This window comes from Pristis pectinata, chromosome 4 (genome assembly GCF_009764475.1).
Source record: "Pristis pectinata isolate sPriPec2 chromosome 4, sPriPec2.1.pri, whole genome shotgun sequence".
Taxonomy (NCBI): Eukaryota; Metazoa; Chordata; class Chondrichthyes; order Rhinopristiformes; family Pristidae; genus Pristis; species Pristis pectinata.
In genome coordinates, this window is record NC_067408.1 from 111,367,786 (window position 1) to 111,389,982 (window position 22,197).

Sequence of the window (22,197 nt, forward strand, 5' to 3'; positions counted from 1 at the left end):
CTGCTCTAAGACCTATCTAACCCTTCCCTCCCACATAGCCCCCCATTTCTCTATCATTCATGTGGCTATCATATTTTGATATTTTCTCAACACATGACCTGTTACATCTATTGCCAGCTGTCAGAGTAATCCCGTCAGTCCCATTTCCCCGCAACCTATTCTCCCTCACACCAAACTCCACCCATATACTTCTGCCACCCACCCACACCTAAGGTATTTTACAGCAGCCAATTAAGCTGCCATTCATTTAAGTAGGGCAGTTACCAATAACGCTGGCTAGATAGGTCTAATTTCACTTGCGGGCGAGTTGTCCGGATCTGTTAACTGGGGATAAAAGAACCGAACATTCAGACAAATGTGCAGGGACAGGGATTTATTGAGAATAGTGTGTTCCACAAATGGATCTGATCCTTCTTTGAGTAAACTAATGCAGGAGATTGTTACTCATAGGGGTTTCCAGATGAGGGACCACTGACAATGGAGGGAATGTGCAGAGGCGAAGGGAGCTGGCTCAGAATCAGGAGACAATGAGTGTGCAGGAAGGAGCCAGCGGTGTTCAGGGGGTTCTGCACTGGGATACTCGCACTCCACTATATCCATAAATAGTCTGAGTGATAAAACACATGCAAATTTTCTGCGAGAGTGGCTGATGGCAGGGGAAGAGAAAGTTGGAAAGGAACAGTGAAAGATTATAACATAGAACATAGAACCTAGAACAGTACAGCACAGGAACAGGCCCTTCGGCCCACGATGTTGTGCTGAACTAATTAAGCTAATGCCGCCTAATGATAAAACATGATGAGCAATTCAAATCCAAACCAGCAATTTCTGAAGGCACATCAGGATCTGGGAAAAAAAATGTTTAGCCTTTAACCTGCACATGGTCCCTATCCCTACCCTCTCAGCATATTCATGTGCTTATCAAAGAGCCTCTTACCTATTGTATTTGCCTCCACCCCCACCCCTGGCAGCACATTCCAGGCACCCACCTCTCTCTGTGTAAAACACTTGCCCCACACATCTCCTTTAAACTTTCCCCCTCTCACCTTAAACCTATGTCCTTTAGTATTTGACATTTCTACCCTGGGCAACAGACTCTGACTGTCTCCCCTATCTCTGCCCCTCATAGTTTTATAAATTTTCATCAGGTCTTCCCTTAGCCTCTGACATTCCAGAGAAAACAACCCAAGTTTGTCCAACCTCTCTTTATAGCTAATACTCTCTAATCCAGGCAACATCCTGGTGAACGTCTTCTGCACCCTCTCCAAAGCCTCCACATCCTTTGTGTAATGGGGCGACCAGAACTGCACAAAATCTTAAAGATCTTAAAGCAAAACACTGCATAGGGAGCATCATAGAGTTGTACAGCGTTGAAACAGACCCTTCGGCCCAAACTGTCCATGTTGACCATGTTGCCTACCTGAGCTAGTTCCGTCGACAGTTGCTGGAAATCAGAAATACAAACAGAAAATGCTCATCATATCAGTCAGCATCTGTGGAGAGAGAAAAACAATGTTTCAGGTCAATGACCTTTCATCGGAACTGGGGAAGTCTCATTACGAGAAGAAACACAACGAGCCGAAGAATGTGGGAGCAAGGAATGGGATCCTTACAGGACGCAGGGTGGGAGGAGGTGTAGCCCAGATCACTCGGGGAGTCAGTGGACTTACAATGAAGTTTGGTCACTCACCTTTCCCTTGAGCTGGAGATGGAGATGTTGGGAAAGGGGAGGATGGGGCAGAGATGCACCCAGTGATAAGATAAGATAAGATAAGATAAGATAAGATAAGATATCTTTATTAGTCACATGCACATCGAAACACATAGTGAAATGCATCTTTTGCGTAGAGTGTTCTGGGGGCAGCCCACAAGTGTCGCCACATTTCTGACACCAGTAATAAGATCAGGGCATAAATTGGTAGCAAGTGATTGAGATCTTTCCAATTCTATATAAGTGCAGGAAGCAGCACCAATGCAGTCATCAATGCATTGAGAGAAGAGGTGACGGAAGGGGGGGTTTGAATAGGACTGAAAGACAAGGGCATAGCTTGGACCCATGCTAGTTCTCTTGGTTTGATTTGGAGAATTGCGTGGAGAAGTTTTTCAACGTGAGGACAAGAGAGTGGGTGGAAAGGCACTGGTAGAACGAAGAGTGGGCCTTCAGGCCTTTCTGGTATGGGATAGATCGATGGAGCAATGTGGTAAAGACAAGCCAGTTGGGACCAGGAAACTATTAAAGGGTATCGGAGGTGTCATGGATGTAGGTGGGAAGCAACTGGACCAGATGAGAAAGGATGGAGTCAAGTTGGGAAGAAATAAATTCCATGAGGCTGAAACAATTGGTGTTCCTGCTTGAGGTCTTGGGCAGAGGGTAGAAGTCGGCTTTCTCGGGTTGGGAGGACTGTAAGACTGTACATGTAAGGTCTCCTGAGGAAGTGATGTCTCTGGGAGATGGTGCCTGATCTTCAGTTGTGGGGTCATGGTCCAGCGAGGGGTGTGAGGAGGTGTCTGAGCACTGTCAGTCAGCCTCCGTGAGGTAGAGGTCAGTTGGCCAAACCACGTTGTCACCGCCTATCTTGTTCATTGAATCGTAGCTCATTCATCTTTTTATTCCTCAGTACCTATCGCCAACATCAACCACTCAATGGCCATTTTTAGACTTTTCTCTCTTCTGCCCTCAGTTATCTCCCTCAGACAGATCAGCTGGGATCATCTTCTCACCACTTGTGTCACTTGCTTGGCATCCTATCACAGATATTCCCCGTTCCCTCCAACTCTCCCACCTCCTTACAACGCATTCTCTTGCCTTTCCAATCCTGATGGAAGGTCACTGACCTGAAACATTATTATTGGTATTGGTAATCGGTTTATTATTGTCCCATATACCAAGTTACAGTGAAAGCTTTCGTGTTGTATGCCATCCAGACAGATCATTCCATGCATATTTACTTTGAGGTAGTAAAAGGAATACAGAAGGCAGAATCTAGTATTTCAGTTACAGTGAAAGTGTAGTGCAGACAGGTGTAGTGCAGACAAGTATCAAGATGAGGTAGATTGGGAGATCAATTCAAGAGTTTACCTTTTAGCATATGAGAGGTCCATTCAAGAGTCTGATAACAGCGAGATAGAAGCTGTCCTTGAGCCTGGTGGTTCATTCTCTCAAGCTTTTGTATCTTCTGCCCAACGGGAGAGGGGAGAAGAGAGAATGACTGGGGTGGGAGGGGATTATGTTGGCTGCTTTACTGAGGCAGCGGGAAGTGTAGACAGAGTCCATGGAAGGGAGGCTGGTTTATGTGATGGACTGGGCTGCGTTCACAACTCTCTGCAATTTCTTGCGGTCTTGGAAGGAACAGTTCCCATACCAGGCGGTGATGCATCCAGATAGGATGCTTTCTGTGTCATCTACAAACATTGCTCTCCACAGATGCTGCCTGACCTGCAGTGCATTTCCCGCATTTGCTATTTTTATTTTGAGGTCAGGTCATAATGTTTCTTTCCCTCCACGTATTGTTAGTCAGTCCAGTGGGCAGTTGTCTGTGCTCTGAGAGGCACAACTGGGAGAGTTGCTGCCTCACACACCAGAGACCTGGGTTCAGTCCTGACCTCAGGTGCTGTCTGTGTGGAGTTTGCACGTTCTCCCTGCAACCACGTGGGTTTCCTCGGGGTGCTCCATTTCCATCCCAGATACACACAGATTGACAGGTTAATTGCCTGCTGTAAATTGCCCCTAGTGTGTAGAATCTGGGTGGAGTTGATGGGAACACAGACACAGAGACACGAGAGATTCTGCAGATGCTGGAATCTGGAGCAACACACACACAATGCTGGAGGAACACAGCAGGTCGGGCAGCAACTATGGAGCGAAATACACAGTTGGCGTTTCAGGTTGAGACCCTTCATCAGGACTGGAAAGGAAGCTCTCTTCATTTCCAGTCCTGATGAAGGGTCTTGACCCGAAACACTGTTTATTTCCCTCCATAGGAGTTGATGGGAACACTGGACTAACATAGTACTGGTCTAAGCAGGCAGCTGATGTGTGGATGCAGTATGTCAGAGGGTCTGTTTCTCTCTATGACTTCTTTGGTGGTGTTAGTGTGTTAGGAACGATTAGCAATGCACAGTTGCATAAATTGTTGACGAATCTTCTTGAGCTCCAAGGGTTTGCAAAGCACTTGTCCTTGATTATCTCTTGACCAGAGGATCTTCCCAACTCCAGAACAAAGATCTGGTTTTGCTGCCGACAGTTCCTCCCCGGGTGACAAACACCCGCCTTATGGACACCCTGTACATACATACAATCGAGCGACTGGGAGACCAGTGGGGCGGATTAGGGGATGGATTTGCCGGCTTCTGCTGGGGTGCAGGCATCTTCTTCCAGGCGGGAATGGGGCATTTCTATGTGCCTTCTCTCTCCCCCACCTCCCCCAGGCCTGAACAATCGGGGGTTGGGTGGAGGCAAGCAGAGCCGGGAGCGCTGAGCAGACTCAATCACCGAGTCAGTGAGGCTGGCTGGCAGCCGCTCTTCCCGTGCCTGCTCGCTCTCACCTCAGCGCTGTTTCTGCGATCTGCTCCCACGCGCTGTCTCTGTTCATTTCCAACTTACGGACAATTTGGGTTAGCAACCGCTCTCAGGAACAGAACCCTGTCGTAACCTAGGGACTACCTGTAATGTCTTTTTTATTTGTTCCTTTGTGCGATGTGGGAGCCTTTAGTAAGGCAGGAATTTGTTACCCATCCCTGACTACCCCTGAAGTGAGTGGCTTCCAAGGCCATTTCAGTTAAGACGTAACCACTGTGACCTTGGAGTCATGGTGTCTACAACCACTTAGAGAATTCCAATTACACGGAAAGTGTTCTTGTTTAAAAGGTGATGGTGCACAGAGTCAGGTAAGATCAGATCGCAAGTACAATTAGTGCAGTGAAACTAAGACTATTATTGTAAGGCTGCCATCTGTGTGTTCTTAATTTGTTCACTTGTGCACGAAGGCATTCTGCATTTATCTGACATACAAGGATTATCACAATCATGTTAATTATTTTTGAATAAAAGAAATGATCTGTAATCTATCACTTTTCTTTCATCTATGAGTGTTATTCACATGAACGACCACAGCTGCTCACATTTCTTGTAAACTAATGGAATATTTAATAAAGGGAAGATGATTCACTTCCTTTTTGTAAAACAAAACCTCCGCTTCCTATCACATGTGAGTTAATGATAAACAGGAAAAGATGTACTTTTCTCCCCAGCTGAGGGGCTTATGTATCATATTATAAAGACCCTCTACTCCAACCAAAGCTCTGGGTGATGCAGTAAGACTTTTAAAAAAAACATGCCAATGAGCTGAACAAAATCTTCTTCAAATGGCCATTTCTGCTGTGGCTCAGCACCCTTCAGTGTCCGAGGGCTATTCATTCAAATTTCTACAATGCATCTCAGCAGACACTCCAATAGACTCTTCCACTGTCAGGATCAGGTGTTTTGCAGATCAGGTGTTAAACCAAGGCTCCATCTAGTTGATCTAAAGTACCCCTCACCCCAATTTTCAGAAGAGTTGGGGAGCTAACCCAGGCCAAATACACACCCCTCACCCAGGATCACTGTAACCAAATAACCTGACGATCCAATCAAGTTTCGATCAAGTGTCATAGGCGTACGTACGCAAGGCATAAATGCCATGAAAATTAGCGTTTTGCAGCAGCAGCAGAGTACATTGGGAAATTGGTTTATTATTGTCACATGTACTGAGGTGTAGTGGAAAACTTTGTCTTGCATGCCATCCATACAAAACGTATCACCACATCAGTACATCAAGGTAGTACAAGGTAAAAACAATGACAGAATGCAGAATGTAGTTTTACAGTTATAGAGAAAGTGCAGTGCAGGCAGACAATAAGGTGCAAGGTCATACAAACATGACAAACATAAGTTAACGTGAACTTAAGTAACAAATTATACATAACTTACACGACAAAACAAACATAACAACATTAGTGCAATTTGAAAGAGAGGGAAAGAAATATTGTCCAAGGTCGTGTTAGGGTTTTTCAGGTGGGTTCAAGAACCTGACGGCAGTGGGGAAGAAACTATTGTTGAACCTTGAGATGTGGGTCTTCAGGTTCCTGTACCTCCTGCCTAATGGCAGCGTCGAGAAAAGAGCATTGTCCAGATGGTGGGGGTCCCTGATGACATGTGGAAGCTTGCTGTGTGCCTTTTGCCTACATTACAGCAGTGGTCACTGGTGTAAAGTGCTTTGCAAGATCAGGATAGGTACAAGGTGAACGAGAGTCTTCCTTTAAGCACGTCTGTTTAATCTGACCCCAAGGACAAGCTTTACTAGTAACTAAAACCCGGCCTCATCCAAGGGGCATGTCCTCTGGCTCCATCTCCAAGCTGTTGACCTCTTCTCCAAAGAAGTCTCCCCCTCCTTTTGGCCATGAGGCCCTGCTGACTGAGTCGGCTTTCAGCAGCCAACACGTCCTTCACATTTCCGTAATTGGATCAGATGGAAAGAGACTTGCTTCATTTCTTCATATTGTTATTCAGCATAACAGCACAGGCAGAGCTCCCTTTGTGAGGATGCCAATAGTAATTAATATTTTATGAGTTAAAGTGTTGGAAATACTTCATTTCTGACAAAATCAATGTCAATTAATTTTATAAACATGTGCGTTGCTATTTGTCTTAAACTAAATTGAGTTTTCTTTTGAAGTGATGGAAATATAATTAGTCGGCTTTTTAAATGTATTTAATACCCAAAGGATCTGGAGTTATAAATTGAATGGATATTATGGTGATGAATAAGAATTCAAATTCATCACTCTCTCTCTTTCTCTCTCAAGTCTCCATCAACCATGTCAATGAGAAACAAATGTGTTGAAGAGGAGCTGTGATCTGATTCGAAATGTTGGTGAATAACAATCCCTTCAACTGGAATGTGTCGTGCTTTAGTTTCGAGCAGTTAATGGCACCAGCTCAGACTCACTGGGGCTTCCCAATCTGGCCCACAGCCAAGTCTGTCAAACCAAGGGGTGGGTGTGCTGGAAAATGGAGGTCCTTGCGGTTAGTCCCAAGTTATCTCATTACGCCGATACTTGATTCCAACCACATCACCTGGGGAATTTAAATTGAATGGAAGATCTGTAAATGAAAATCTGGAATCGTTAATGGTGACTGTGAAATTTATTGGGCTCCTGGGTAAAAACTCATTTCCAGAAGGCAATTTGCCATCCTTATCAAATTAGATCTGGCGGGGTCGATGCAGGGTTACGCTGTTAGTGGTGTGATCTCACAGCTCCAGCAACCCGGGTTCAATCCTGACCTCCGGTGGTGTCTGCGTGGAGTTTGCACGTTCTCCTGGTCGCTGTGTGGGTTTCCTCTGGGTGCTCCCGTTTCCTCCCACATCCCAAAGACGTGCGGGTTGGTAGGTGAGATCCCAGTGTTGACCCCAGTGTGTGGGTGAGTGATAAAATCTGGGAGGAGTTGTTGGGACTGTGGGGAGAATGGGATGGCTCTGTGAGACTCAGTCAGCCGAAATGGCCTCAATTTATGCCGTAAGGAAATATGGAAATATTTAGAGGCAAGAAGTATTATTCCTGAGACACGAGTTCAAGAATAAGCCCCTGCTGCAGTGGTTGTTACTAGACTGGTAATCTAGAAGGCTTGACAAACAATCCAGAGACCCTAGTTTAACCCCTATCGTGACAGCTGTGGATTTAAATTCAGTTACTGACCTGGAGGTCTTTCTTTAAAATAATAGACCTTGGTAACTCCAAAACTAGCAGATTTTTAAAAAAAAGACACAACTTCTTCACCAATGACCTTCAAAAAAGGAAATATGCCGTTTTTAACCTGGTCTGGCCGATGTGTAACTCTGGACCACTCTTAAATGGCCTAGCCAGCCACTCAGTTCAAGGGCAATGATGGAAGGACTAGAAGTGCTGGTATCGTCAGTGACACCCAGATACCAAAAATGAGTACATAGGACATAGAACAGCACAGCACAACAATCGGCCCTTCGATCCACAATGTCTGCAGCAAACACGATGCCAAATTAAACTAAATCTCTTCTGCCTGCACATGATCTACATCCCTCCATTCCCTACGTATTCATGTGTGTATCTAACAGGCTCTTAAACACCACTATCGTATCTGCTTCCACCCCACCCCTGGCAGCCCGTTCCAGGCACCCGCTGCTCTAGGGCAGGCACGGTAGTGTCGCGGTTAGCGTGACGCTATTACAGCGCCAGTGACCCGGGTTCAATTCCGGCCGCTGTCTGTAAGGAATTGTACGTTCTCCCCGTGTCTGCGTGGGTTTCCTCCGGGTGCTCCGGTTTCCTCCCCCGTTCCAAAGACGTACGGGTTAGGAAGTTGTGGGCGTGCTATGTTGGCGCCGGAAGCGTGGCGACACTTGCGGGCTGCCCCCAGAACACTACACAAAAAAGATGGATTTCACTGTGCGTTTTGATGTACATGTGACCAATAAAGATATCTTATCTTATCTCTGTGTGTAAAAAAAAACTTGCCCCACACATCTCCTTTGAACTTTCCCCCTTTCACCTTAAATGTATATCTTCTATTATTTGGCATTTCTACCCTGGGAAAAAGATCCTGACTGTCTACCCTATCTACGCCTCTCATAAGTTTATACTTCTACCAGGTCTTCTCTCAGCCTCTGCCGCTCCAGAGAAAACAACCCAAGTTTTTCCAACCTCTCCTTATAGCACATGCCCTCTAATCCAGGCAGCATCCTGGTAAACCTCCTGCACCCTCTCCAAAGCCTCCACATCCTTCCTGTAATGGGACAACCAGAACTGCGCACAATACTCCCAAGTGCAGCCTGCCCAAAGTTTTATACAGCTGCAATATGACTTCCTTACTCTTATCCTCAGTGCTCTGACCAATGAAGGCAAATATGCTATGCACCTTCTTTACCACCCTACCTACTTGCGTGGCCACTTTCAGTGTTCAGGGTAGTTTTTTTCTAAAAATCCCTCTTTGCCAGTAGCTAGGGAACTTAACTTCAAATGCTTCAATATATCTGGACAAAAAAGTTAGTATTAATATTCACAACAATGACACGAAACTCTCAAATTGTTGTAAAAACCCATCTGGTTCACTCAATGAAGAAAATGCTTTCCCTGTCTGGTCTATATGTGACTCCAGACCCACCAATGTGTTTGCCCTTTGAAGCCACTCACTTCAAGGGCAATTAGGGATGGACTTGATGAACTTCCACATCCAGTGAGCGTAAAGGTTTTGTGTGAGTGGCTACAAGAGCAAGTAAGAGGGTGGGTATCCTATGTCAACTGACTCACCTCCTAACTCCAGAAGTCCTTCCACCATCTACAAGGCACAAGTCAGGAGTGTAATGGAACATTCTCCACTTGCCTGGATAAGTGTAGCACCTAAAACTCTCAAACTCCATCCAGGACAAAGCAGCCCACTTGACTGGGAACTTGTGCACCACCTTGGACATTCACTCCTCGGACCACTGGCGCACAGTGGCTGCAGTGTGTACTGCCTAAAACTGCACTGCTGCTACTTGCCCGAGCTACTCCAACAGCACCTGCCAAACCCGCCACTTCAACCACTGAGAGGGAAAAAGGGTTTCAGACGCAGGGGAACACCACCACTTGCAGGTTCCTCTCTAAGCTGCACTCCATCCAAAATAGATCACTGTTCTGTCATCGTCACCAGGTCTAGATCCTGGAACTCCCTGCCCAACAGCACTGTGGAAGCACCTTCACCAGAAGGACTGCAGCAGTTCGAGAAGGCAGCTCACCACCTCCTTCTCTAGGGCGATGAGGGATGGGCAATAAATGCCGGCCTTGCCTGTGACAAGCACATTATGGAACAAAGCGCAGAAACAGGCCCTTCGGCCCACAGTGTCTGTGCCGAACATGATGCCAAATTAATCTACATCTTTTCTGCCTGCACATGATCCACATCCCTCCATTCCCAGCATACTCATGTGTCCATCTAAAAGCCTCTAAAATGCCACTGCTGTATCTGCTTCCACCACCATCCCGGCAGCCCGTTCCAGGCACCCCCCGCTCTCTGTGGAAAAAAACTTGCCTCGCACATCTCCTTCAAACCTTCCCCCCTCACCTTAAATGCATCTCCTCTAGTATATGACATTGCTACCCTGGGAAAAAGATTCTGACTATTCTATCTATGCCTCTCATAATTTAATATACTTCTATCAGGAGACAGAATTCTGCAATTAAATTTTTAAAAGTCTCTATTTCTCCTTTGTGTCACATGTATCTCTTACAGAATCATTCCTGATTCCAGCCCTGCATCATTCCACCTCCCCCCAGAGCTCTCAAACCCCTAGCACGTTGGGAACTCACCCAGATCTCTCCCTTCTTGTAAGACAGAGTGTGATGTATCTAGTCATGAATGATCATCTTTAACCAATAATTAATAAGTCTTTCCAGAAGTCACTTTTGACAGCACCACTTGCAAATTTATCATCACCTCCTCAGTCATTAGATTAAAATCTCATTATTCATGAATCAACATGTTACATTTTCCCTGCGATGTAGATGAGCTGCACGGAGAAATCTGATTGTCAGACGTTTGCAGGTAATTGTTGGACACGCCAGCAGATTACAGAGAGTGCCGCTGACAATGCGTTAGTGGGAGAAATGAACCGTATCCGTTCAGAATAGGACGCGACGAACAGTTTGCTTCGGAAAGCTGGGGGAGCAGATATGCTGGAAAGCATAAAACTCTCACTTACTGGTTCACAGAATTGCATTATACAAAGAGGATGGGCTGGACCATTCAGCCCAAATGGTCCCTGCCTTCTCCTACCCCTCTCAAACAGCCTTCATTAGTCGGGGTATTGAGTTCAAGAGCCGTGAGGTAATGTTGCAGCTCTGTAGAACTCTGGTTAGACCACACTTGGAGTATTGTGTTCAGTTCTGGTCACCTCATTATAGGAAGGATATGGAAGCTTTAGAGAGGGTGCAGAGGAGATTTACCAGGATGCTGCCTGGACCGGAGAGCATGTCTTATAAGGATAGATTGAGTGAGCTAGGGCTTTTCTCTTTGGAGAGAAGGAGTATGAGAGGAGACTTGATAGAGGTGTACTAGATCATAAGAGGCATAGGTCGAGTGGAGAGTCAGAGACTTTTTCCCAGGGTGACAATAGCTAACATGAGGGGGCATAATTTTAAGGTGATTGGAGGAAGGTATAAGGGGGATGTCAGGGGTAAGTTTTTTACACAGAGAGTGGTGGGTGCATGGAACGCACTGCTGGCAGAGGTTATGGGGGCAGATACATTAAGGACATTTAACAGACTTTTAGATAGCCACATGAATGATAGAGAAATGGTGGGCTATGTGGGAGGGAAGGGTTAGATAGATCGTAGAGCAGGATAACATGTCGGCACAACATTGTGGGCTGAAGGGCCTGTACTGCGCTGTAATGTTCTATTTTCTATGTTCTATTCCAGTCTTCCTTCATGTCCTTCTTTTGGGGGGTTTTGGTTGTTTTACATGATAGACCATTCGGGGATCTTGCATTCCCAGCACGTATTGACTTCTTGTAAGTATCTGATCTACAGGCCTTGAGGGTCCACACCATTAAGATGAGTGTGGTGAGTACCATAGAATCATAGAGCTGTAGAGCCCAGAAAGGAGCCCTTTCAGCCCAGCTCCTCCATCCTGACCGTGATGCCTCACTACACGAATCCCATCTGCCTACATTAGGTCCACGTCCCTCTATGTCTTTCCTATCGAAGTACCTGTCCAAATGCCTGTTGAGGGTTGTAATTGTACCCACATCCACTACCCCCACTGCCAGCTCATTCCAGGTAACCAGCACCTTCTCTGCGTGACAACCCTACCCCTCACATCGCCCTTAAATTTCTCTCTTCTCACGTTACACCTGTGCCCTCCAGTTTTAGATTCCCCTGCCCTGGGTAAAGGATTCTGACTATCTATCTTAATTATACCCCTCATAACTTTATAAGGTCACCCCTCAGCCTCCTGCACTCCAGTGAGAACAAACCCAGCCTGTCCAATCTCTATAGCCCTTCATTTCCAGGGAATATCCTGGTGAGTCTCTTCTGCACTCAGTCTACTGCATCCTTCCTGTACTGTGGTGACCAGAACTGTACACAATACTGCCAATGCGGTCTCACCAATATTTTGTACAATTGCAACATGACAACCCATTCCTTATATTCAGTGCCTCAGCCTATGAAGGCAAGCATGCCAAATGCCCTCTTCACTACCCTATCCGCCTGCATTGCCACTTTCAGCAAGCTATGGACTTGCATCCCAAGGGCCCTCTGTACATCAATGCTCCTAAGGACCCTGCCAGGGCAGGCATGGTAGTGTAGCGGTTAGCGTAACGCTTTACAGCGCCAGTGACCCGGGTTCAGTTCCGGCCACTGTCTGTAAGGAGTTTGTACATTCTCCCCGTGTCTGCGTGGGCTTCCTCCGGGTGCTCCGGTTTCCTCCCACATTCCAAAGACGTACAGGTTAGGAAGTTGTGGGCATGCTATGTTGGCGCCAGAAGCGTAGTGACACTTGTGGGCTGCCCTCAGAACACTATACAAAAGATACATTTCACTGTGTGTTTCAATGTACATGTGACTAGTAAAGACATCTTATCTTATTTACTCTACATGTCCCACCAGAATTTGACCTTCCAAAATGCATTTCCTCACACTTGTCTGGATTAAATTCCATCGGCCATCACTCTGCCCAACTTTCTAGCTGATTTAGCTATGGGCTGGAAGCTGGGAGCCCACCCTTGCAATGGGTGCGGGGTGGGGGAGGTGTACCAGAACAGGTTTGTCAATCTACGACATTAACTGTTTTCCCCTCCACTGATGCTGACTGGCCTACTGAGATTTTCCAGCATCCATTGTTTATTGTTATTTCAGGTTTTCAGCATCTGTGATATTTTTTGCTTTTTGATTCCAGCTCCATAAACTGCCCAACTCTGCAAACAACCTCTAGTACATGCAAGGAGGGATCACATTCAAGTCAAGGCGAGTTTATTGTCATGTGCACAAGTACAGTGAGGTACAGGTACAATGATAAACTTACTTGTAGCAGTATCAGGTAGGTACAAATAACACAGAATATAAATTATATATAAAATTATACCATACAGTGAAAAAAAGTGTGCAAAAGCAAGACCTTAGTGCAAAAATAATCAAAGACACAGTTAGAGACAAGTCCATGGCAGTGCAAGAGGTGGTCTGTAGTATTCCGTTGCTGAGGTAGGGTTAGGGTTGTGCAGGTCAGTTCAAGAACCTGATGGTTGTAGGAAAGTAGCTGTTCCTGAACCTGGCGGTGTGGGACTTCAGGCTTGTATACTTCCCGTCCGGTGGTAGCAGCAAGAAGATGGCATGGCCCAGATGGTGGTGACCCTTGATGATAGATGCAGCCTTTGTGAGGCAGCATCTCCTGTCCGTACACGTTCTTCACTCTGTCACCAGCGGAAGCAAGCATTTGATTTCTATTCCTGAAAAACATCTGAGTCCCTATTATCAGTGCAATCAGATCACAATTAGGCTGCCCTCATCCAGTGAGGTTGGCTGCGGTGGATTGGGAAGGCATGTTAAAGTGTGTGACAGGGAACATCCAACGGTTCATACTTAAAGAAACAGCAAAAATCTTCTTCTCGGGATCGAGGGTGACTTGCTTCAACTCTGGTGTAGTGATTTCTGGGAGGGTGGCTATAGGAACCTTAGATTCTTCCTCAAGTGGGGCAAGTGGTGGCTGATGGGGTGGACAAGTGTGCAGAGACTGCAGATGCTGGAACCTGGAGCAACAACAATCTGCTGGAGGAACTCAGTGGGTCGAGCAGCACCTGTGCAGAGGAATAGACATTTGACCTTTCAGGTCGAGACCCTTCACCTGGACAAGTGCACTCCTTCCATTTATCAAAGATCTCTCTTCTTTCAATACCATCCTGAATGCTTCTTCTCTGCTTTGGGCGGTCAGGGACCAGAGATTCCCAGGAATTCTCTATCCCATTCAGAACAGAGCTTGTTAGATTTCTGGGTACGAGAGGAATCAAGGGGTATGACGACGGGGCAGGAAAATGGTACAGTGGTGGATGATCAGACATGATCTTCGTTTCATGGTGGAGCAGGTTTGAGGGGCCAAAAAAAATGTTTAATTGGTAAATTGGTTTATTATTGTCACATGTACTAAGGTACAGTGAAAAATGTTGTTTTGCCTGCTGTCCGTACAGATCATTTCTTTACAACAGTACATCAAGGTAGTACAAGGGAAAAACAAAAACAGAATGCAGAATATAGTGTCACTGTTACAGAGAAAGTGCATTTCAGGCAGGCAATAAGGTGCAAGGCCATAACGAGGTAGATTGTGAGGTCAAGAGTCCATCTTATCGCACTAGGTGACCATACTATAGTCTTATAACAGCAGGATAGAAGCTGTCCTTGAGCCTGGTGGTATGTGCTTTCAGGCTTTTGTATCTTCTGCCTGATGGGAGAGGGGAGAAGAGAGAATGTCCGGGGTGGGTGGGGTCTTTGATTATGCTGGCTGCTTCACCAAGGCAGCGAGAAGTGTAGACAGTCAATGGAGGGGAGGCTGGTTTCTGTGATGGACTGAGCTGTGTCCACAACTCTCTGCAGTTTCTTGCAGTCACAGGCAGAGCAGTTGCCGTATCAAGCTGTGATGTATCCAGATAGGATGTTTTCTATGGTGCATATTTAAAAATTGGTGAGGGTCAACGGGAACATGCCAATTTTTAAAAAATTTTATTTACAGCACAGTAACAGGCCCTTCTGGCCCAATGAGTCCGCTCCACCCATTTAAACCCATGTTAACCTACCCTTACATCTTTGGAATGTGGGAGGAAACCGGAGCACCCGGAGGAAACCCAGGCAGTCACGGGGAGAACGTACAAACTCCTTACAGACAGCGGCGGGAAGTGAACCCCAATCGCTGGCGCTGTAATAGCGTCATGCTAACTCTTGATGAGTTTTCTTAGCCATGGCATCGATGTGGTTGGATCAGGACAGGCTATTGGTGATGTTCATGCCTAGGAACTCGAAGCTCTCAACCATCTCACTGTTGATATAAACAGGAGCGTGTGCACCACCCTGCTTCCTGAAGTCAATGACCAGCTCTTTTGTTTTGCAGACATTGAGGGAAAGATCGTTGTCATGACACCATGTCACTAGGCTCTCTATCTCCTTCCTGTACTCCAACTCATCATTATTTGAGATTCAGCCCACTACGGTGGTGTCATCTGCAAACGTAGATGGAGTTAGAGCAGAATCTGGCCTCACAAATGCCCCACTCCGGCTGCACCTTGTTTCTTATGCCTTTACCTTTCACTAATCAGTTTGAGATTGTATATTACTCATGAGCACTCTCATCGACTACAACCCACTTGAGAGTCAAGGAGGTTCAAATGGTGGAGCAAGCTCAAGGGGCTGGCGGGTGTACTCCATTGTGAGCAGCTCTGGTCACCCAGCTGTAGGAAAGATGTCGTTAAGCTGGAAAGGGTGAAGAAAAAAATGACAAGGATGCTATTCAAACTGGAGGGCTTGAGTTATAAGGAGAGGCTGGATAGGCTGGGACTGTTTTCCCAGGAGCGTAGGAGACACAGGGGGTGACCTTATGGAGGTTTATAAAATCAGGAGGGGCATTGATAAGTTGGATGGCCACAGTCTTTTTTCCAGAGTAGAGGACTCTTAAACTAGAGGACATAGGTTTAAGGTGAGAAGGGAAAGATTTAAAGGGGACCCAAAGGGCATCTTTTTCATAGAGGGTGGTGGGTATATTGGAATGAAGTGGTTGAGGCAGGTATATTAACACCATTTAAAAGGTACTTGGACAGGTACATGGATAGGAAAAGTTTAACGGAATATGGGCCAAATGTGGGTAAATGGGGCTAGCTCAGGTAACAACCTTGGTCAGCATGGACAAGTTGGTCCAAAGGGCCTGTTTCCGTGCTGTATAACACTGTGACTCTGTTCCCACCCCTTTGAGTCATTGTGTTCAACCTTTTGCTGTAAGGCACACAACACAAAGACCAGGCAGGAATATCTCTTTGAACAGTCAGAGGACTTGCATGCTGAGTTTTCCCAGACCCTGGAATCTCATCCTCCTCCTAAACAACATGCAAAGCCAGCGGCCAAAACCCAAAACCCATCCATTCCTTGCATGGGATACAAAGATCATATTTGCAAATCAATGAACCTTGCTGAGTGCAGCACTCAGTGATCCTGTAAATGGATCAGCAAACCGGTGGTCGTGGGAGAGAAAGTGAGAGGTGTCCCAGCAGTCCTGACATCAGCCATGAGTGGGGAAATAAGAGGGAAATAATTAATTTTAATTCTTCCTTCTCGTTTATTATGATCTTTTTATATTGACCAAATGATTGGATATTAATGATGAGGAATGTCACTGTTATATCATTTGACAATTTGAGCATTAAGCATTGCCAACATTAGTTGGGGTCCCTGACCCAGACTCACCCTTGGTGTAGCTGGGCTTTAACAGGAGTGCGGTGGAAGGAAGTTTTAGCCTTGGAAGTTACTTCATTGCTGTCACTTTATTTAAAACATAGAACATAGAACAGGCCTTTTGGCCCACAGTGTCGGTTCTGACTCCGATACCAATCCAACCTAATCCTATCTGCCTGAACGTAGTCCACAACCCTCCGTCCCCTGCCTGTTCATGTGCCTGTCTAAATGTCTCTTAGACATTGCGATCATGTCTGCCTCCACCACCGCCCCGGCAGTCTGTTCCAGACACCTACCACTCTCTGTGTAGAAAACTTGCCTTATAAATCTCCCTTAAACTTTCCCCCCTCACCCCTTAACTTGACGCTATGCCCTCTAGTACTTGACATTTCTACCCTGGGAAACAGATTCTGACTGTCTACCATATCCATGCCTCTCATAATTTTATATACTTCTATCAGCCTCCAACGCTCATATCATAGAATCATTACAACCCAACAGGTGACCATTCTGTCCACCAAGTCTATGCCGTCTTTGCAACAGAGAACATAGAACAGTACAGCACAGGAACAGGCCCTTAGGCCTACCATGTTTTGCCGAACTAATTAAGCTAATGACACCTAATCCCTTCTGCCTGCTCATGGTCCCTATCCCTCCATTCTCTGCACATTCACGTGCCTAAGAGCCTCTTAAACACTTCTATCGTATCTTGCCTCCACTATCACCCATGGCAGTACATTCCAGGCACCCACCACTCTCTGTGTTAAAAAAACTTGTCGTGCACATCTCCTTTGAACTTTCCCCTTCTCGCCTTGAATGCATGTCCTCTAGTATTTGACACTTCTACCCTACCATTTGAACAAAATGGATCGCTTGGCCATTAATGTGACAAAGGCGATCATATGACAAGCAGAAGCAGATAAATGGCGAGATTGCATCATTGGTAACCCAAAACTTGCAGTAATCGGATGAGGTTGTAAATCAATGTTCAATACAGATGAAATAATGTTAAAAATGTCTTTCCAATATTTTCCCAAAAGGGGACAGGACCAAAACATATGTGTCAGGGAAGACACCTTCGAATTACATCTGTCACATATGGGATTTATATGATGATAAAAACGGGCTAACTTGTCCTTGTACATATGGGTCCATTTATCAGTGGTTTTCTCAAACTATAGCATGTTTAAACTTAGAAAAAAATTAGGAGTGGTACGGTTGTTCCTTCGCTTAAATTTGAGGAAGTTTGGAGTCCATTTATTCAATATGATATAAACTGACCTTTTTCAGACCCCTCTCAATTACCCTTGAATGCAGAGGAGTGGAGTTGACGACATAGTAATATTTTTTTTCTTTTTCATTGAAGAAATATCAGTCCAGTTTTGTTTTTGAAGTTTTTGGCTTTATTTTTGGTTTATTATCAATATTTTGTTTTGATTTGGGAGTTCTTCTTTCATATAATTAAATTTCATTTCTCTTCAATCTTTCCTTTTGTATTTGTTCACTTAATAAGAGAACGGGAGGACTAGATTATTTTTTTTTACTCCTTGTGATTATATATTTTAACTGTTATGATTGCTATCTTGATCTCTTTGCACCAGATGTATAATTACTAATGTTATATATTATTTTGTACTAATTTGAAAATTAATAAAAAGATTGAAAAAGAAAGACATTTCTACCCTGAAAAAAAAGACTCTGACGGTCTTTCCTATCTATGCTTCTCCTAATTTTATAAACTTCTATGGGGTCTCCCCTCAGCCTCCAACGCTCCAGAGAAGACAATCCAGTTCTGTCCAACTTCTACTTGTAGATCATACCCTCTAATCCAGGCAGCATCCTGGTGAACCTCCTTTGCACCCTTTCCAAAGCCTCCACATCCTTCCTGTAATAGAGATACCAGAACTCCATGCAATACTCCGAACGTGGCGTAACCAAAGTTTTATCCAGCTGCAACATGACTTCCTGACTCTTATACTCAATGCCCCAACCGATGAAGGCAAGTGTGCCATATGCTTTCTTTACCAGCCTTTCTATTTGTGCTGCCAGTTTCATGGGGCTATGGACTTGGACCCCCACGATTCTTCTGTCCGTTAATGCTCTTAAGGGTCCTGCCATTTACAGTGTGCGTTGGCCATCCAATTCCCAATGAGTTCCCAAAGCCCTGATTGATGCTGTATCCAGCAGATTGGAAGGCAGTGATTTCCACTACAACTGCCTCCCACATTAGGGGCTTTTCCTCACATTCTCCCTTGTATCTTTAGCCCTCTACCCCCTGCTGTTTGAACCATGTGATAAGGAGAGCAGATCCCCTCCACTGTCCCCGTCTAAACCAGCGGTGACCCTGGCCACCTCCTGTGTGACTTTTTATCTGAAATTCCCATTCCTTGGATCCATTGCAGGAACTAAATCTGTTGGGTGGGTTCAGTTCCCTTTTGCAATGGGCAGAGATGGCAGATATTGTGGAGATATTGTGGGTATGATGTACTGTTGAAAGTATCCTGACTGGTTGCATCATGGTCTGGTATGGCAGTTTGAATGTGCAGGGATGTAAGAAGCTGCAGAGAGTAGTGGACTCAGCCCAGTACATCACGGGCACATCCCTCCCCACCATCAGTAGTATCTACAGGAGGCGCTGCCTCAAGAAGGCAACATCCATCATCAAAGATCCCCACCATTCGGGCCATGCCATCTTCTCGCAGCTACCATCGGGCAGGAGGTACAGAAGCCTGAAGTCCCACACCACCAGGTTCAAGAACAGCTACTTCCCTTCAACCATTCGGTTCTTGAACCAACTAGCAAAACCCTACTCACCACTACAGTTTAGTGACACTATGGCCACTCTGACCACTTTGCACTAAAATAGACTTGTTTTTTTCTATTCTAATTGTGTTACTTTTATGTAAAAATTGTGTATAATTTATTTTTCTTGTGAATGCTGCTCACCTGTGATGCTATGTGCCTGTGATGCTGCTGCAAGTAAGTTTTTCACTGCACCTGTGCATACATGTACTTGTGCATTTGACAATAAACTCAACTTTGACTTCGAGTTTGACTTGGACAAATGGAGGGTTAGCGAGATCCCCATTGCGTTTCCATCCATGGGCCTGTATGGCAGACGGTCACTGGGTGACGAGGAACACAACTGACCATCAAAAGGCCTTGATCATTCTACAAAAGACCAGCCACTGGCCATTATCGATATGCTATTCCTTTGCTTCTCAGACACCCTGTTCCGGAGCCTGGGTCTCGGGGCCGTCATTGGTCTCGCTGTTGCTGCTCTCTTGCTCATCCTGGTCATCACGGACATCAGCTGCTTCTTCATGAAACAGTGCGGAGTGCTGATGTGCATCGCCACAAGGATCTGTGGGAAAAAGAACAGCTCGAGCACCAAGGCCAAGGAGGCAGAAGAAGGCAAAGCAGCGTATTTGTAAGTAGGAGTTGTTGGGCATGTGGTACTCGCTGACTTCTGGGGAGGAATAGTAACGTCAGAGCGACCCAGGTGAAGAAGGAGGCTTCTATTGATGAGCCTCCCACAGTCAGGGCCCTCAGGGAAGAGAGGGTCCCTCCAGAGGGAGGGGGGCTGTCATCGAGGGAAGAGGGAGTCTCATCACCAGGGCCCCAAGTGAAGGGAGAATCACATCTTCAGGGTCCTGAGGGAAGGGAGAGTCTCACCATCAGGGTCCTGAGGGAACGGGGAGTCTCACTATCAGGATCCTGAGGGAAAGGGGAGTCTCACCATCAGGGTCCTGAGGGAACGTGGAATCTAACCATCAGGGTCCTGAGGTAAGGGAGGGTCTCACCATTAGGGTCCTGAGGGAAGGGGGAGTCTCACCATCAGGGTCCTGAGGGAACGGAGGGTCTCACCATCAGGGTCCTGAGGGAGGGAAAGTCTCACCATCAGGGTCCAGAGGAAAGGAGGGTACAATCATAGGGAAATAAAATCTGCCCAATAGATTATCGTACAAGTATTGTGTGGGGTGATTACAAAGTTTAAAGGACACTTAGCTAGGGACATGGATGGGAAAGGTTTCGAGGGGTATGGATTAATATAAACAGGCAAATGGGACTAGCTCAAGAAGACATCTTGGTCAGCATGAATGAGTTGGGCTGAAGGGCCTGTTTCCCTGCTGTATAACTCTATGACGGCTCTCCGTTCTACCTCCCCAGGAAGGATGGATCAAAGGAGCCAATAGTGGAGATGAGGACGGAAGATGAACCAATCACAAACCACGATGGGAGCTCAGCAAATGAACCGAACGAGACCACCCCCCTCACAGAGCCCGAGTAAGTCTGGTCCACACACCCCACCCCCTTCCATTTCCCGGGGCAACAGTGAGAGTAGGGGGATTGTAGGATGGGCCAGTGGGAGCTCTCTCTGTGTCTCAGCCAACGCTAATGCCCCACTATTTGGTGCCTGGGATCAGATGGTCATAGAGAGCCGTAGAGTTATAGAGCAATGGATACAGGCCCTTCGGCCCAACCAGTCTATGCCAACATGGTGCCCACCCAGCTAGTCCCAATTTCCTGCATTCAGCCCATATCCCTCCAGATGGTGTGCTCTGAGGAGGTTACAGGGTGACCCTTTATTCTCCGTGTTAAAGGAGTGAAAGGGGACCTCTTACAATGAATTAAAATTCTTAGCGGGCCATTCATTGAGAGGTTTCCTCTGGCTGGAACTAAGCCCAGGATGAGGAATTTGGCCTTGAGCTCAGGGGTGAGGGGTGGGAAGGCTTTTTTTGACTTCTCTTTGTCAGAGAGAGCTGTGGAAGTACATGGATATTGCAATTTAAGTGCAATCTCATTTTTGTCAGTTGATTTATTCCAGAAAGGTATGACACTATGTATTTATTTTATCGAGGGTCCATCCCTAATTGAGAGCATAAGATATAGGAGCAGAATTAGGCCATTCGGCCCATCAAGTCTGCTCCGCCATTCAATCATTTTTCAACCCCATTCTCCTGCCTTCTCCCCGTAACTCTTAACTCCCTTACCAATCAAGAACCTATCCATCTCTGCCTTAAGTACACCCAGTGGCTTGACCCCCACAGCCCCCTGTGGCAACGAATTCCACAGATTTACTGCCCTCTGGCTGAAGAAATTCCTCCTCATCTCCGTCCCTTTATCCTGAGGCTGTGCCCTTGGGTACTAGACTCTCTCTGTTGCTTTGAGAAAGTGAGGGAGAGCCGCCTTCTTGAACTGCTGTAGTCCTTCTGCTGTCTGGGGAGGGGAGTTCCAGGATTCAGACCCAGCAGTGATGAAGGAACAGCAAGATATTTCCCAATCAAGATGGCGTGGAGGGGAACCTACAGGTGGTGGTGTTCCCCTGCATCTGATTCCTGATCCTTCTTGGTAGTGGTGGTCACAGGGTTGGAGTAGCTTTGATGAGTAACTGTGGAGCATTTTATAGATGGCACGCACTGCAGCCACACTACGTTGGTATTGGTTTTGGTATTGGTTTATTATTGTCACTTGTACCGAGGTACAGTGAAAAACTTGTCTTGCATACCGATCGTACAGGTCAATTCATTACACAGTGCAGTTACACTGAGTTAGTACAGAGTGCATTGATGTAGTACAGGTAAAAACAATAACAGTACAGAGTAAAGTGTCACAGCTACAGAGAAAGTGCAGTGCAATAGGGTGCAAGGTCACAACAAGGTAGATTGTGAGGTCATAGTCCATCTCATTGTATAAGGGAACCGTTCAATAGCTTATCACAGT

The 22,197-nt window shown here is 46.0% G+C and overlaps 1 protein-coding gene across 2 annotated transcripts in view; it reads left to right on the forward strand.

Annotated features, from left to right (window-relative positions):
- The window catches only part of LOC127569802 (neural cell adhesion molecule 2-like), a 1,233,142-nt gene that overhangs the window by 1,206,056 nt on the left and 4,889 nt on the right, over positions 1-22,197 (forward strand). For both annotated transcript variants that reach the window (XM_052014709.1, XM_052014711.1), the window contains exons 16-17: positions 19,699-19,903; positions 20,644-20,760. In XM_052014709.1, coding sequence (XP_051870669.1) covers positions 19,699-19,903; positions 20,644-20,760 — 322 coding nt within the window. The remainder of the gene's footprint in view (positions 1-19,698; positions 19,904-20,643; positions 20,761-22,197) is intronic.